The sequence below is a fragment of the Pongo pygmaeus genome, chromosome 5 (genome assembly GCF_028885625.2).
Source record: "Pongo pygmaeus isolate AG05252 chromosome 5, NHGRI_mPonPyg2-v2.0_pri, whole genome shotgun sequence".
In the NCBI taxonomy this organism is placed as follows: Eukaryota; Metazoa; Chordata; class Mammalia; order Primates; family Hominidae; genus Pongo; species Pongo pygmaeus.
In genome coordinates, this window is record NC_072378.2 from 147,641,922 (window position 1) to 147,659,805 (window position 17,884).

Consider the following 17,884-nt stretch of genomic DNA (forward strand, 5'->3'; position numbering starts at 1 on the left):
TATGCCAGCTGCAAGAGAAGCAGCTGCATACTCTGGCAACTCGACTAGGGTGGGAGAAATTTAGCCAGCGTCTGGGATTTTCGCAGAAGATAATTTAAGCCCCAGCTTCGCTCCGGCTGGGGGGCTGGGGGCCTGCGGGGCCAGGGTGGGGGAACGGGGCTGCGGCGCGCATGCGCAGGTCCCGCAGCCCGGCTCCGGGGAGGCCCTGCTGCCGCCACCGCCGCGGCCCGCGCTTTAACCGCGGCTGCCGCTGCTGCTCGGAGCGGGCGTTGGTGCCGTGTGCCGAGGCGCCCTGTCAGGCGAGGGGGAGCGGCTGGGCGGGGAGAGCCGACGGCCGCGGCGGCGCCTGAGGAACGCAGCCGGGCTCGGGAGCGGCGAGGGCGGGCAGATCCAGCAGCGGAGGAGCGAGGCGGAGCGAGGCAGGCAGCGCGGGGACCCACCCCAGGCGCCCTGTGTGCGAGGCCGGGCGGGCAGCGGCGGGGAGGCCGAGCGGCGGCCGCGGACAGAGAGCCGGCGACCCCCGGCAGGAGGAGAAGGAGCCGGAGGACGCGCCGAGGGACTGCGGGGTCGGGGCGGGCGAGCAGCGGCGCGGCCGCGGGCCATGGACGCAGCGGCGACGGTGGCGGCGGCGGGGGCGAGCCGGGGCGGCGGCGCGGCGCAGAGTCCGCCCGCGGCCAGGTGAGGCTGGGCTGAGCGGGCTCGGGCGCCGCCGCCACTGCTGCTGCTGCTGCCGGGCCGCGGAGCGAGGAGGCGGCGGCGGCGGCTGAAGCGGCGCCACAGCAGCCGCGCCAAGCAGCGGCGGCCTCGGAGGAAGAGGGGTCGCCGCCCAGGTTTCTTGCGGCCGCCGCTCTGGTCGTCGCAGTATTTCCTGTTCGGATTATCTTTTGCTTCCCCCCGGCTGCCTCCTTGCCCTCACACTCCCACTCCTCCGTTTCCGCGGTCGAAGCTGCCCTCGGCCCCGGGTGGTCTCCCCCGCCCGGGGACCCCCTGTGCCTCCCCTCCCGGGCTGCGGAGGAGCCCCTCCGAGACCATGAGGAAATTCAACATCAGAAAGGTGCTGGACGGCCTGACCGCCGGTTCGTCCTCGGCGTCGCAGCAGCAGCAGCAGCAGCATCCGCCTGGGAACCGGGAGCCGGAGATCCAGGAAACGCTCCAGTCCGAGCACTTTCAGCTCTGCAAGGTGAACGGAGCGCGCAGCCCCGCGACGCCGTCATTGAAAAATTGGGGTTGTTTTAAGGGGGCTACTCGGGCTTTACATGGGAATGCAAGGGAAGAGAACGCCAATAATAATAATAACTCTAATAAAAGGCTCGCTTCTCCCCTGGCAAACGTTTCTTCGGTGGGTTATTTTGGAGATTGATACCTTACTCCTTTTCGTTGATTTTTCTGTCTCCCCTTTGCACATGCAGCAGTCAGTTCAAGGTTGCTTCAAACTATTATCCGACCTTTAATTAGTATTCTGATACTGCCAGTAATAACCTGGAAGCTTTTATATCCAAGCGTTTTAATATGATTCACCAACTTCGAAGTTTCCTTTGGAAACGGTGTCTAATGAATGTTGTTTATCAAAAAGCCAAACCTGTTTTACCACACCTTTGCTCATCACTTTTCCCTTAAAATGTGGTGTGAGTGGCTTACGATATGAAATCACAGGGTTCCTTTTATCATTATGTTTGTTAAAAAGTACTGAGATTTTTGCCTGTTAATGGCACGATAATTGCCATAGCGTTCTGTAATTCAGAAAGAATGATGCAGCGAATTAACTCACCAGCTGCTTAATGAGAAACACAAACTTGCCTCGGTTTTAATACCTGCCTTTCTCATAAATAGACATGTATTTGTATGTCAGAGTTTCTTAAAAGTGTGCATATATATATATATATATATAGGTCTAATGCCCTAAAATGATTATGGCCTTAATAGTAAATTGCAAAAATATATGTTGTACTCATCTTCATTCTGTTACAAGTGTAAAATGTTGGGATAGAGGTTTGATTATTGCTCTACTGAATGCTTGACTAAAGTAATTATATGACAGCTTTTCCTTAGAAGTACTTGCGTTAGCATCCAAATAAAGTAATGATGAAATGAATACTGCCAAAATAAAGTATGAATTGCATTTAATGGGTTTACAGAATTTTGGACCACTGCAAACTTTGGTCATCTGGTGTCGGATGTAATAGTATAGAATATTAATAAAAGATTTTCTTCTATGGAATACCAGTATTATGGAAAAGCGAAATTAAAGTATATCACTGGACTAGATTTTTGTTTGTTTCAGGTTCTATGTGAATAACTTTGTTAATGTAGGTTTCACTTATTTTTTCAAAAGCAGTAAGTGCATGTGTATGTGTTTTGCATCGGTGGTAGTGGTTCTAAATTCTAACGCCTCTATTGACTTTTCTATTTTAAAATTTCGCTTGCTGCCTTGGTTGCTGTGATGTCACTTGCCCATCCCTAGACTGTTCGCCATGGATTTCCCTATCAACCCTCAGCCCTGGCCTTTGATCCTGTGCAGAAGATCCTGGCAGTGGGAACTCAGACTGGTGCTTTAAGGCTGTATCCTTTCTTTAATTTTATTTTTTAACTTCTACTTTGTTCTCCCCAGTCCTTCTGTGTTGCTGATATAGTTCCAAAGAAAATTTTTATTTTCCTGTTGATGTGATCAGATATATACTATGAGAAATCATGTGTTGGCTTTTCCCTTGATTATAATTCAGCTTATATACTGCTGTGATGTTTCTCAGCTCTTAGTTTATAGTAGCTAAACATATATCCAAATAGAGGTCTAAAGTTTTTTTATAATAACTATTTTATTTGTAAGGAGATAGAAGTTTCTAAGGAAAAATATATCTGCTTATATACTGTTGGTCTGATGAATGGGGTATGTTAAGGATGACGTTTAGAGACAGTACTTTTAAAAATATTATGCATGGTAGATATTGAACTTATGACCTATTCTAATAAATTAGAGATTGGATTTCAATCTGAATTTAGTTGTTTTTGGCATGTCCGTGTGGAAAAACAATTAGCAGAAGATGAGTGTAGCAAATTAATTTTCTATGAATAGTTATAAATGGTTAACATTTCTACCAGTTTTTAGAGCATTTTCTTGAAAAATGCATGGGGATAAATTTTTTCTCTTGATATATTTTTTCTCTCATAGTCTACATTTGTTATGTATTTGTAAAAACTGTTAGGTTACTATACATTAAACTACTAGTATAGAAAGAATTACTTTTCCTGGTTATGTATGAACTATATTAGTTTTATCAGTTTTTATCATTTTTTCAAATACTTCAAAAGATTTTTTTCAAGATAATTTTTTAGTGAGAACAGTACAGACGACTCACTTTCTATTTTTATATTGAAATGTGTTTTCTTTTACTGTGACTTTGAAACATACTTAACCTAAATATATTCTTATTTTTAAACTTAAGATTTGGATTCATCCATCTGTAGGATATCTACCTCCTGCATATTAATGAGTAACGTGTTGGTGATAAATAGAAAAAAAAATTACTAGATGATCTCAATAGACATTACTATTGTCAAAAAAAAAAGAAAAGAAATATAGGAGAGGGGAGGAGCTTTACCCCTTTATATTTTAGATTTTTCTGGTTCCTGAGAAGGAGCGAGGGAACCTGCATTTGAGTTAAACATGTGCCAGGCATTTTACTTACATTTTAAAGTCATTATTTCAAAGAAGTACTATATGATACATATAAAGATATATATATATATATATAAAGATAATGCCTCAAGTTTTATTTGTGACTTAATGTACTATCTTCAAAATGCTAATAGAAGTTTTAGGATGGACTATTGAACTGTGTTACTAAATGAAGTCTACTATACATAGTAAATACTACACAGTCATACCTTTATAAACGACAAAATCTGACCAGGCTAGATCTGAACCTGTTAATTTCTGAGAAGTATGTCTCATGTGCTCTTGCCCAAATATCTAGATAGTTATGACCAGAATATTTTTTGGCTTCAATTGTTAGATATTTTTATTCCTGAACTCAATGATCAAGACCATCTAGTTTAGGATTGTTGTGTGAAGATGGGAATGAAGTTATTTTGTGGGTGTGGGCCCTGAGTGTTCAGCAAAACTCTGTAGTGACGAGACTAGTACAGCGTTGGATCTAGATGCATTCTTTGGAACTGAAAGCAGTTTCTTTTTTTTCCCAACAAGAGAATTTCGTAACTGGACTAGAAGAAGGAAAGTAAAGTTGAATTAAATCAGCTATTTTTCCGTTATTTTGCTTTTCTGTAAAATGAGTTTAGGTTTTATTGTTTTCCCAGTGTGATCTCGACATTCTTTTGGTAAATAACCTTTTTTTCTTGTAACAGCCAATCTAGCCATTTTATAATTTAGTATAATTGTAAGTGAGTACCACCAGCAAGGCTGATTCTATAAAACCAGATTCTTAGACAACACTTTTACCCTAGTGCATTTGATTAATTAGCAAGTTGGCACAAAAGGTGTAAAGTGTTAGGCCTAGTGCTAATTGCCAGTTAAAATCAAGGATCAGGTGGCCTAAATTGTCACTTGTATATAAGTTTTGGTATACTTTTTATAGTTAAATATTATGTGAATAAAAGTGAACCTGTAATAATAGTTTGCAATTATACTCTAAAGTATTTTTAGAACCTCCTTACTGAGAATGAAGTATGGAAAACTATTTACTAAATTACTTTCTACTTTGCCTTTTTATGAGATTTCTATGAACATTCCAGAGTGATAAATTGGCTTGCTTGCCAGTAATACCACCTAGTCATTCCTTCTGTTGGGTTTAAGTAGCAGATGAGCTTATGAGCTTTATTTATTATGGTTCTGATTTATAGAAAATGACTAAGCCCTTTTTATTTTGTCTCATTTTCCATATATGTGCTTTCAGGTATATGTTAGTGTCTCTTTCTTTTATTTTTGAAACTGGACACCTAAATTCCAAATCTCCACATTTGGTTAACATGCAGATTTACTGCAAGTGTGTATATTTTGACTTGGATCTTTTGTATATTTTCCTATTGTAATTGGTTTCTTTTGATCCTTTATTCTCTTCTTATATTAGACTCTTGTAGTCTGTAGTACAGTTATCCTAAAAGGTATCATTAGAGCAGAAAATAGTCTTCTAGATAAAGTATTTTCCTTGCAGACTGAAAAGTAGGCGATGTTTTCAGAAGTAAGATTAGGCTATTACAATTCCAAATGTATATATAATTTGACTGATGAATATCTTCCTAAATGTTAGAAGACTTTACTAAATTGATTTATCTACTCTGGGTTAAAACCAAAAAACCAAACAAGAAAGATATATCTGATAGCTAATGTTTGTAGACAAGGATTTGTGAAAAATCTTAATCCTTTAATAATACACAACAAATAATGAGGCAAAATAAATGTATTTACTACATTAATGTATAGCAAATGACATATGATATAAATATGCTGAATGCTAAACCTTCTTGGCTTCTGGAGAGAATATGAGATTGAAGAATGAAGGCATTTTTAGTAATGTTATTGTCTTTATCTAGACTTCTGATTTACTACTAAAATTTCAAATTGCTTCATACTTTAATGTAATCATGGGTTACCCTGATCTTATTTTTAAAGTAAATTTTTTTTCTAAACACAATGAGGTCATTTTATATATGAATATTTCAAGGACTGAGCAGAAAAATGGAATTTCAGGTTTATTGAACTTGTGTAAAAATTTGAGGTTTAAAAATGAATTGTCAAATTATTATCGAAGAACCTCATTCATTGTCTTCTTGACTGGTGGAAAATACAGTGAAATAGACAATCTCTGTTTTGATGAGGCATGGATTGTCTTTTATAATGCAGAGTAATGTTGCTGGAGACAGGCTTACAAAATGATTTTTTTACCTTAGAGTTGATTTAACAAGCACTTGAGTGTCAGACAACATTAGATTATAAATTGTGGCCTGAATTCTGGTTCTTCTCTTTCCACTAAATAATTACATGTCCTTGAATTAGTTTTTTTTTCCTTACTATAAAAATGAAGGTGCAGTATTAAATGATTTCTTCAAGGAAAAATTTTATGATTTCAAGTAGCTATGTATTCTAGAGGAGTAATACAAAAGAAATGAAAATGTGGTCCTTCTCTTCAAAAAGTTTCCAGTTCTAACCAAAGGACTGGAACTAAATAAGCAGTTGAAATTTGAGAATTATTTGGGGCTCTGCTGACATTACACAAAGTCAGGTTACATGTAAATTTGTTGCACTTGATGAACATTTCTATACATTGGTAGATAAGGATTCAGAATGACAGGGAGGAAGGAGTGGGAAAATTATTCTAGGCAAGGAAAACAGTATGGGCAAAAGCATGGAAAAGGGAATTATGTGAGTTTGGAGGAATACTAATGAGGCTGGTTGGAATAATTGAGTTAGCAGGAGAAATAAGGAGGCTGTTGAGGGTCTTGAATTTTAACCTGAGGTATCTGCATGATGTTCAGTTAGGAATCATGGTTATGTAATAGGAGATGCTGACAGGAAGAAAGCGTGATTTTTCAGCATGATTAGTGGGGTAGTGGTATCATAGATGAAAAGAATGGACCAAGTGAACTTCACAGAAAATTATTAATCCATATAGGTAGTAAAGTGAATCCAAAACAGGGGTGGCAGAATGGGAATTGGGGAAGGGCTTGACTTGTTTGTATAAAATCTTAGTGAGTAACTAAAGATGATAAGGTTTTTCAAGTAATGAGGCAATTACAAGCGAAGTGAAAAACTTGGCAAAGAAGTGGCAGAGAAATGTTGAGTTTGAAATTATGTTATCTTTAACTTTTATTGTATTATCATATTGAGAGAGTAGCCTAGACTTCTTATTTTAGTGTGAGAATTTGATATACTTTCACTGTTTTGTTTTGGTTTTTTTTGGCTGGTCCTTGGTGATTTCCAGAATTTTGTTATTGAATGTATATTTAAGGTCATTAGTAGCTGTTTGGCATTGTCCATTTATTTTCTGTCAGTGTTTCTCAAAGTGGTAGCTTTCTAGGCAGGATAATTCTGTGGGTTTATCCAGCACATTGCAGGATATTTAATATCCCCATCTCCCACCTACTAAATGCCCATGTTGCCTCCCCTGTCAATATGGCAACCCAGACCCTCCAACACACTTCCAGGTGCCCCTGGTTGAGAACCACTGCATTTAGCCCAAGTTCTTCACCAGCTAAATAAGAATAATAACCCTACCTAGCTTGTGAGGTTATTGTCACGATTAAATCTAATAAAATGTGTGTGTGTAGCTTTTACGATCATGAAGGGATATTATGGTGGATACATGATTATTACATTATTATTATAATACATGATTATTAATATGAGAGTTTTTCTGTGGCTTTAATTTTTAGGTCCTTCATTTCTATCAGCGAATACTGAGTGGCAACTGTGTAGGAAGGCCTTCATTTAGTTTATTTTTGTAGCTAATACAAACTTTGAGGAAAAGATACTGAAAAGCACTGTTCTTTTCTTTGAGTTTGTTTTTAAAATGGTTGTGTTCAGCTGGGCACGGGGGCTCACGCCTGTAATCCCAGCATTTTGGGAGGCCAAGGCAGGCGGATCACGAGGTCAGGAGTTTGAGAGCAGCCTGACCAACATGGTGAAACCCCATCTCTACTAAAAACACAAAAATTAGCCTGGCGTGGTGGTGCACACCTGTAATCCCAGCTACTCAGGAGGCTGAGGCAGGAGAATCGCTTGAACCCGGGAGGCAGAGGTTGCAGTGAGCCAAGATTGTACCACTGCACTCCAGCCTGGGCAACAGAGCAAGACTCCGTCTCAAAAAAGGTTCTGTTCTTCTCAACCACAAGTTTTCAAAATTGCTACTTAGATGTAATAATAATGTATGTGAAAGTTTCTCACATACGGTAAATGCTAAATTGATTAATGACTTTCTGTACTGTACTTACAAGATAGCATTAGAATATTTTGACTTGCTACTTAATTTTATTCTATAAAACATAATTATACCATGGACAAAAATGGAAATGATTATCATTTGAAATAGTTAAAAGTAAAATAATGAGTTTAGAATTTAGCCAGTGTTTTTTGTTCGTTTCTTTGTTTTGAGTCGGGGTCTTACTCTGTTACCCTGGCGTGCAGTGGCACGATTATAGCTCACTTCCACCTCCACCTTCCAGGCTCAAGCAATCCTCCTACCTTGGCCTACCAAGTATTTGCGAACACAGGTGTGTGCCACCACTATTTTGTTTTATTTTTGGCGGAGACAGAGTTTCACCATATTGCTCAGGCTGGTCTTGAACTCCTGAGTTCAACCTCCCAAACTGCATGAGCCACCACGCCAGATTTTTATCCACTCTTCTCCCTCCCCATCATTTTTGTTCATAGCCACTTTCCTCCTCCTCCATCCTTTTTGTTCATGGAAGAGTTCTGTTCATTTGGAATTGTAGTTGTGCAGGAGAAACAAGGAGCTTGAAATACGCAGCTCATATCTCAACTCTTAGCTCCTCATTCAAGAGGACATTGCATAAAAGGAAGAATAAGTGCTGTATCAGCTGTAAGTTGTGATTCTTAGCATGGACTACCGCAGCAGGAGGAATAGGCACATTTATTTCAGAACAACCAGAAATGGAATCTGCTTGGAAACAGTTTATTTTGCAATGGATTTCTTGTGGAAGGAAACAAATGTGATAGAAACCATGGAATTGAAAAGAATATGTTAACTATTGGAGAATCAAGTCCGTGCTTTGTAAGCCTTTCTGCTTTAAGTAAGATGAGTTTTTATCTCTGTTGGATATTCGTTGTTTTCTATTTGGTTTTCAGTATGATTCATTTGAAATTACAACCTAACTTTGCCATCCTAAAGGAAAAACTAAAGGCATTTTAGAAGAATTGCCTTATTATTAGGAGATTCTTGTTCCAATAATCTTCAGACTTATTTTGTGTAAGTGAACTAAAATCTCTGTGCTTCAGTTCCCTTTCTTGTAAAATGAGGAAATTGGGATGTGTTATTTCCAAGAATCCTTCCAACTTTGGGACCTTAGAATTTCTTTTTCTGTGGGGGATTTAGGAATTCTTTGGACTGTGTTCCTGTAGAGCGATCTTCTTGTTGATTGCTCTGAGTTCTTGTTAAAGAGAATGAAGTATTAGACTCCATACCATTGCGGCTCCCTCAGCTTTGTGTCCATTGACTACGTTCATAATCCAAGTCAGTGGAAGCACAGGTGTAAACCTTTGTTTACAGAAGGGACCAGGAAAGAGCATGTGAATGAACTAACACAAATGTCTTTCCTTGAAACAGTAGCTCACATTGAATACTAAGATGGTGGGTTATAGCATTTTCTGTGTATAACAGATAAGGTCTCATTATGAAATAGGAAACCAGGACATTTTTTTAATACCATTAACAGAATTTACCTTCTTTCTTGGTTATTAAATGTCAGGATGTAAAATTAAAATAAATTAACTTAAACAAGAATATTGAGTTCATAACCACATGATCTTAATAATCTTTAGAGATTTATTACAGAGACTATCTCCCTTGAATTGCTAGTATGTAATTTGAGTACTAAATTTGGTAATTGTATGGTATAATAACTTGGAGTAATAATTGCTGGGCATGTACATGTAAGTAACTGGACTATAGGCTTGAGTATCACTAAATAAAAGATAAGCTTAATTGTTGGATCAATTTGGCTTTACCTTTATGCACTGGAAGAGGCAATTATTTACAAGAAGAATTTTTTTTTTTTTTTTGAGATAGGGTTTCATTCTGAAATATAGTGGCACAATCACAGCTCGCTGCAGCCTAGACCTCCCGGGCTCAAACGATCTTCCTGCCTCAGCTTGCCAAGTAGTTGGGACCACAGATGTGAGCCACCTCACCTGGCTCACATAATTTTATGTGTGTGTGTGTGTGTGTGTGTGTGTGTGTGTGTGTGTGTGTGTTTTCTTTTTTGCAAATATGGGGTCGTAATATGTTGCTGAGGCTTGTCTCCTGGGCTCAAGCTGGGATTAAAGATTATGAGCTACTGTGCCCAGCTACAAGAAGAAAATTAATAATTAGAATATCAGTAGTGTAGCAGTAATAATTAGTAATAATCAGAATGTGTATTTGTTTTCGATGTTTAAATGAAAGTTTCCTGACCTGATTTGCTATATTAGCATCATCAGAAGGTATACTTGGTATTTTGGGATGGCAGATAAGGAAATAGTTTTTTGGTTTGACCTAAACAGATGTTTATCTGTTTAAGAGTATAACAGATTGATATAAAGAAAAGGGCATTTCACTATTAATACCTTTTAGATTTGGATTTGCATTAAGATAGATTTTAAACATAATATAATTCTACAAAAGTTCTTGGGAAGCAAAACAAAGTGATTACTGATGTGATTTTTATGAAATAAGCTAAGAGTTCATAAAACTATAATAATAAAAAACTGCCAAAAGGTACTTGATACATTTCTCTTCCCTTAGTCATATGCAGCACACATTATTCTAAGGAGAAGTTATGGTGCTTTCTAATTTAATTACTCAGACTTCCTGTAGAGAGAGATTTAGGTTTCTATACAATACAATTATTTTGCACTTTAATTTGAACACATTTCTGATTTTTATTAGTGGCAATAAAAATAAGGACTTTTTCATGATCTTCTGTATATCTGTATTATCATTTTTAGTATTTCTGAATAAGTATATTGCCATCATCTACTTTCAGATTTAGCAATTCTAGTTGGTTGGTTTAATCTCTTATTTTCCTCATATTTACTTTTAAATAAATTTTGGATACCAGCTCTGTTTACCATGTAACTTATCTTTTTTCTTTTGGCCATGAGTGGAAGGTAAGCTGAGGTGAAGGAGGTAGGGGTAAGAATTGTTGACACAGTTTACTGCTTACTAGTCACTGTTCCACAATGGCCATGTGTTTAGTGATTCCTTAAGTCTAGAATAAGCTTTTCTCTGTTTAAATAATTCTTATGTTTAAAACCCAGTGTCTTTGTCTTTGTGATATATGTTTTGGTTTGATTCCATCCCCACTTCCATCCTATTTAGCCATCTTTTTCTTGGTTGAGCCTTTAAAATTTTGATTTCTACATTGCCATTTCTTTATAAGTAATATGTGACATTAAATGTCTAAAAATAGACCTTTTGGAAATTGTAGCTGTAATATGGAGTGGCATTTTCTTTTAAAATAAACTACAAAGAATGTTACAGGGTGTGAAAAGATACCGTGCAGTCCAAAGAAATACAAATCAGCAAAATCAGCCAGTATCCTCTCCTTTATCAAGAGTCCGGAAATTAGACAGTAGGAGTGTATACATTATAAAATCAAGATGAGGGAACACACAGATTCCTAAATGATCAACTTTCTGTCCTTCAGTAAGGATCATAGGGTGGATGAGTATGTGTGTGTGTGTGCAGACATTTAAAGAAGATCTGAGTCTTTAGGAGTCAGTGAACATTAAAAGGCTAGATAGCAAATTATGGTAGGCTTTATGGTCTCTGTGACAGCTACTCAACTCTGCTTATATATTAGCACAAATGCAGCCATAAACAATATCTAACGAATAAGTGTGTGTCAGTAAAACTTTATTTATAAAATCAAGCAGTTGGCTGGATTTGGCCCACCGGCCAAAGTTTTCCAATCTCTGCCTTAGTTTTTCAGCCTGACTTGTTTTTAAAGGATATACAGAGAAGAATGTTCAGTAAGAAATACATTTTTAATTTAAACTTCATTAATAGCACTTGTTACTAGTTGAAATTTAACCTTTTGTCACAAATAAGAGTCTTAAAAAGAATCAGTAATTTTTTTTTTTTTTTTTTTTTTTTTTTTTTTTGAGACAAGGTCTGGCCCTGTCGCCCAGGTGGAGTATAGTGGTGCTATCTTGGCTCACTACAACCTCTGCCTCCCAGGCTCAAGGGCTCAAGGGATCCTCCCACCTCAGTCCCCCAGGTAGCTGGGAATCTGGGTGCACGCCACCACGCCTGGCTAATTTTTGTATTTTTTTGTAGAGACGGGGTTTTGTCATGTTGCCTAGGCTGGTCTCGAACTTGTGAGCTCAAGCCGTCCGCCCACCTCAGCCTCCTAGAGTACTTGCATTATAGGCGTGAGCCACTGTGCCCAGCCAAGAATCAGTAATTTTTAATAATACATAGTAACTCTATATATCAAGGTAAATTATTTTTATAGGTTTTTTTTAAATCTTGTGAGAGGTGTGTTATCTCTGTTGAATTATGATTAGTATAATAATAAAGGTAGCTTAATTAGGCATCCTTTGAGGGTAGTTTAATGATTAGCTCAATTATTGAAGTGTTTAGCTTGACTTCCTAATTTTAATTAAAAATATACTTGCCGTTGTAGCTTTTTCTTAATATCTTTCTTAATATCATATACATATGTGTAGGTACATTTAAATAGATGCCTTTAAAGATAAAAGTGAATGTAAGCATTTTATTAAAATATTGTGACTTCTTTGATGTTACAGATGTTTGTCAAAAATAACTGGGGAAAAATACCTGAAAATTGAATAATGTATTTTTTAAAAATTCATGGCTGGGCACGGTTGCTCACGCCTGTAATCCCAGCAGTTTGGGAGGCTGAGGCAGGTGGATCACCTGAGGTCAGGAGTTTGAGACCAGCCTGACCAACATGGTGAAACCCGTCTCTACTAAAAATACAAAAATTAGCTGAGCGTGGTGGCAGGTGCCTGTAATCCCAGCTACTTGGGAGGCTGTGGCAGGAGAATCACTTGAACTTGGGAGGCGGAGGTTGCCGTGAGCTGAGACTGCGCCACTGCACTCCATCCTGGGAGATAGAGAGACTCCATCTCAAAAACAAAAAACAAAACAAAAAAAAATTCATAAGGCTCCCAGACTAAAATTCAGATTCTTGGCCACTTTCTTTAGAATCAGATATATTACATGCCTCTTGTTGGAAAGAACATATGTGGTAAATTTCATTGGAAACTGAAATTTTGTCTACTTTTTGAAAATATTTTATAGTTGCCCACTGACCACTCTTTACATTATTTTTTCAGTAGCAGTAAATATAGATATAATTTTATTTAGTAAATGAGGCTAATTTTTACTTGATTTCATTTCTCCAACTAGTATTCTTTTGGAAGTATATATAAAAATATATATATGACAAACAAATGAAATGATAACATGCTGAGCATATTTCTTTATATTTATTGGAGCTGTGATTTTAATGTGAGCATTCACCCAGAAAGGTTTTTAAATAAAAAACAGCTGATAATTTTTGTTTTATATTAATCTTCATTTGAAAAATAAGGTTTGCTTTATACAGCTTGTTATTTGTAAGATATATGACGAGTCCTAGAACTCACATGGTAGCTATTGTTAAACAGCAAGTTTTAAACAATTGGAGGTGTTTTAATAATAGTGTTTGGTCTTGTTTTTTATTTTCAAATAAGTGCAGTCTGGAACTTTGAAGCTTTTCCTTGTGAAGTTGTTTGTTGAGTGCTTAATCCTGCTCTTTCTTGAAAGTACATAATCTTTTCTTGTGATGGCAGTACCTCTGCTTTTTCACAGCAGCACTCTTGTCAAAGGTGACTATAAATCTGGCCGCATCAGCTATTGCAATACTTTCTGCTAAATGGTTTTCCTTTGTGCATTTGTCTCTTTTTGTCTTTTGAAAAGGAAAAAAAAAGTGTTGAAACAGATTTTTCCATCTGTTCAGTCTTTGTACTGTATTTTTATAATATATTGTATTTTTCTTTTGAAATTCACTTAACATACTTGAGAAAAGAACTTAGCCATTAGGCATCTAGGAATGGATGCTGGGATAAAAAGCTGTTTTTACTTACATGTGAGAATTTACATTCTTTCTTGTTCATTTAACCCAGACCACTATTATTTATGACTACATAGTAAATAGTAGTTTGAGCAAGTGGTTCCTTTAAAAGTATATTTATCTATCAAAAGCCATTCTAAAGAATTGCCTGTGATAATAAATATAATTCATTTTTGCCTCTTCAAAAACAGTCCTAACTCCAAAACAGTGAATATTAAGAATGATTGTTTTCAACCACTCTAATTTGTTTACAAATAATAAAAAATTTCTTACTAAAAATAATAGTGGAAGGAGGTAACTAGAGGCTTATTCCAACCCAGTGAATACTATAATTATGTATTAGTCTGAATGTTGCAATTACTTTTCTGTTTTGGTGCTTGTTTTATTCGCATTAAAACAAAAAAGCAGTTGACCAACCTAAATTTTCAAATACTGTTGGACATTTGTAAAATGTTACAGTTGTCTTGACTTAGTTTTAAATGTTGATATACACATTTTTCTTGGCTATTCTTAGCATTTTGTTAAATTTTTACTGCAGAAATAGTTCATTTTGTAGTTTTACTTAAATGAGATTAGCAGAATATTAGCATTGAGTAAGCAGTAAAAATTAATTTTGCCTACTCTTATTATCATGATGATGTGGCTATCTTCATTTTTAACATATTTTCTAAATAGACTTCATTTTTTAGTGCAGTTTTAGTTTTAGGTTCACAGCAAAAGTAAGTGGAAGGTGCAGAGATATTATATATACTCCCTGCGTGTCCCAAAAACATTCGTAGCCTCCTCCATTATCAGCAGAGTGGTACATTGAATCTATATTGACACATCATTTTCATCCGAAGTCCATAGTTTATGATAGGGCTCATTCTTTGTACATTTTGTGTGTTTAGACAAATATAATTACATGTCTTTCATCGTTATAATATCATACAGAATATTCTCACTCTCCAGAGTTTTGTGCTGTTCTTCATGTAGCTCTTGTACATATTTGTTAGATTTATATTTAAGTATTTCATTTTTTGGGGTGCTAATATAAATTTCAAATAATTTCAAATTAATTATTTCAAATTCCATTGGTTCTTTTCTGGTATATAAGAAAGTGAATGACTATGTTTTTTTTTTTTTCTTTTTTAGAGACAGCCTTGCTCTGTTTCCCAGGCTGGAGTGCAGTGGCACAAACACAGCTCACTGCAGCCTCGATCTCCTGGGCTTGAGCAGTCCTTCCACCTCAGCCTCCTGAGTAACTGGGACCACAGGTGCACACCACCGCACCCAACTAATTTTTAAATTTGTTGTAGAGACAAGGTCCTGGCATGTCGGCCAGGCTTGTCTTGAACTCCTGGGCTCCAGTGATCTCACCTCCCAAAGTGCTGGGGTTTACTGGCATAAGCCACTGCGCCTGGGTGTGAATGAGTTTTGTATGTTAACTTTGCATATCCGGGCCACCTTGCTATAATCACATACTGGTTGCAGGAGTTTTTCTGTTCATTCTTTCTGATAGCTGCATAGTTGATCATGTTATCAATGAACAAAGAAAGTTTTCTTTCTTTCTTCCTAATCTATCTGTATACCTTTTATTTCCTTTGCTCATTGAATTAGCTGGTGCTCCCATTACAGTGTTGAAAGGTGTGATAAGAGGGATATCCTTGCCTTGTTTCTGATTGTAGTGGAGAAGCTTTGAGTGTTTTGCTATTAAGTGTGTTAACTGTAGTTTTTATGTAGATGTTCTTTATCAAGTTGAGCAATTTCACCTGTATTCCTAGTTTACTGACAGTGTTTATCTGGAATGAGTGTTGTATTTTCTGCATCAGTTGATATAATCATGTGATTTTTCTTTTTTTAGCCTGTTAATGTAATGGATTACATTAATTGGTTTTCAAATGTTGAACTAGACTTGCATACCTGGTATAAATCCCATTTGGTCATGCTGTGTGATTCTTTTTATACATTATTGAATTCAGTTTGGTAAAAATTTTATTGAGAATTTTTGTATCCCTCTTCATGAGAAGGATTGATCTTAGTTTTCTTTTCTCGTAACGCCTTTGGTATTCGTATTAGTGTAATGCTGGGCTCATAAAATGAGTTAGGATGTATTTCCTCTGCTTTTATTTTCTGAAAGAGACTAGAAACTTGTTATAATTCACCAGTCAACCCATCTGGTCCTGATACTTTCTATTTTGGGAATCTGTTAATTGATTCAGTTTCTTTAATGTATACAGGCCTATTCAGATTGTCTGTTTCTTCTTGTGTGAGTTTTGGTAGATTATATCTTTTAAGGAGTTGGTCCATTTCATCTGTGTCATCAAAATTGTGGGCATAGATTTGTTTTTAGTATTCCTTTATTATCCTTTTAATGTCCATGGAAATTAAAGTGATGTCTGTCTTTCATTTCTGATGTTAGTAATTTGTGTCCCCTCTCTTTTTTCCTTAGCATGGCTAGAAGCTTATTGATTTTTTTTTTTTTTTTTTGAAGGAAGCAGCTTTTGGTTTTGTTGATTTTTCTCTTTTGATCTCCTGTATTCAGTTTCACTGATTTCTTCCTTAACTGATATTATTTATTTTCTTCTGTTTACTTTGGATTCAGTTTCCTCTTCTTTTTGTAGTTTCTTAAAGTGGAAGTGATTGATTTTAGCTGTTTCTTCTTTAATATATATGAATTCAATGCTATAAATTCCCTTTAAGTACTATTTTCTGTGTTTCCTATAAATTTTGATAAGTCATTTTCATTTTTATTTAGTTCAAAACATTTAAAAAATTCTCTCTTAATATCTTTTTTGACCCAAGTGTTAATAGAATTGTTTTGTTTAATCTCCACATATTTTGGGATTTTCCAGCTCTCTTTTTGTTATCGATCTCTAGTTTACTTCCATTGTGTTCCAAGAGCTGACATTGTATAGTTTCTATTCTTTTAAATTTTTTGAGGTATATTTTATGGCCCAGAATATATTCTATCTTGGTTAATGTTCCATGTGAGTTTGAGAAGAATGTGTATTTTGCTGTTATTGGATAACGTAGACTGTAGATGTCCATTGTATCTAGTTGGTAAAGGGTGGTGTTGAGTTCAGCTCTGTTGGCACTTTTTTCTGCCTGCTGGATCTGTCCATTTCTGATAGAGGGATGTTAAAGTTTACAACTGTAATAGCGGATTCATATATTTCTCCTTGCAGTTGTATGAGTTTTTGTCTCATATATTTTGACAGTCTGTTCTTAGGTGCATACACCTTAAGGATTGTTGTGCTTCTTGGAGAATTGACTCTTTTTTCATTTTGTAATGCCCCTCTTTATCTCTAATAACTTTCCTTGGTCTGAAGTCTGTGTCTGAAATTAATATAGCTACTTTGCTTTCTTTTGACTAGTGAAAGCATGGCATATCTTTCTTCATCTATTTACTTTTATTCTATATGTGTCTTTATATTTAAAGTGAATTTCTTGCAGACAGCATATAGCTGGGTCTTAGTTTTAGATCCACTTTGACAATCTGTCTTTTAATTGGTGCATTTAGGCCATTGAAGTTTAAAGTGAATGTTGATATACTTCGAATAATACCTACCATATTTGTTACTGTTCTCTATTTGTTGCCCTTGTTTTTGTTTCTATTTTTGTTTCCCATTCTTTTTATGCCTCTTGTTGTTTTCATTGAGCATTTTATATGGTTCCACATTTTCTCTCCTTTCTTAGCATATCAGTTTCTTAGCATACCAGTTATACTTCTTTTTTTATTTTTTTAAATAGTTGCTCTAGAATATGCAGTATATATTTACTGTTAATCTGGGTCTACTTTGAAAGAACACTATACTGCTTCACAGGTCATGTGAGTACTTTGTAATAACAAAAAGAAATTGTAATTCTTTACTCTGATCACTTATGTCATTGCTGTCATTCATTTCACCTATATATAAGCATATGTGTTTATATATATAAACATACATAAACTGGATACATTGTTGCTGTTATTATTTTGAACAAACTATTACTACTAGATCAATTAAGAAACAGAAAAGTTTTTATTTTTGCCTCTATTTATTTCTCTGATGCTGTCTTTCTTTGTGTAGAGCTGAGTTTCTGATCTATGTCA

At 36.5% G+C, this 17,884-nt stretch overlaps 1 protein-coding gene across 3 annotated transcripts in view; it reads left to right on the forward strand.

The window, feature by feature from the left end:
• Positions 1-596: 596 nt before the first annotated feature.
• STXBP5 (syntaxin binding protein 5) overlaps positions 597-17,884 on the forward strand; it is a 185,799-nt gene continuing 168,511 nt past the window's right edge. The window contains exons 1-2 of one of the 3 annotated variants that reach the window (XM_054493506.2): positions 597-1,180; positions 2,462-2,559. In XM_054493506.2, coding sequence (XP_054349481.2) covers positions 1,031-1,180; positions 2,462-2,559 — 248 coding nt within the window. In that variant the 5' untranslated portion in view covers positions 597-1,030. The remainder of the gene's footprint in view (positions 1,181-2,461; positions 2,560-17,884) is intronic. The other 2 variants (XM_054493507.2, XM_054493508.2) reach the window with 2 other exon arrangements.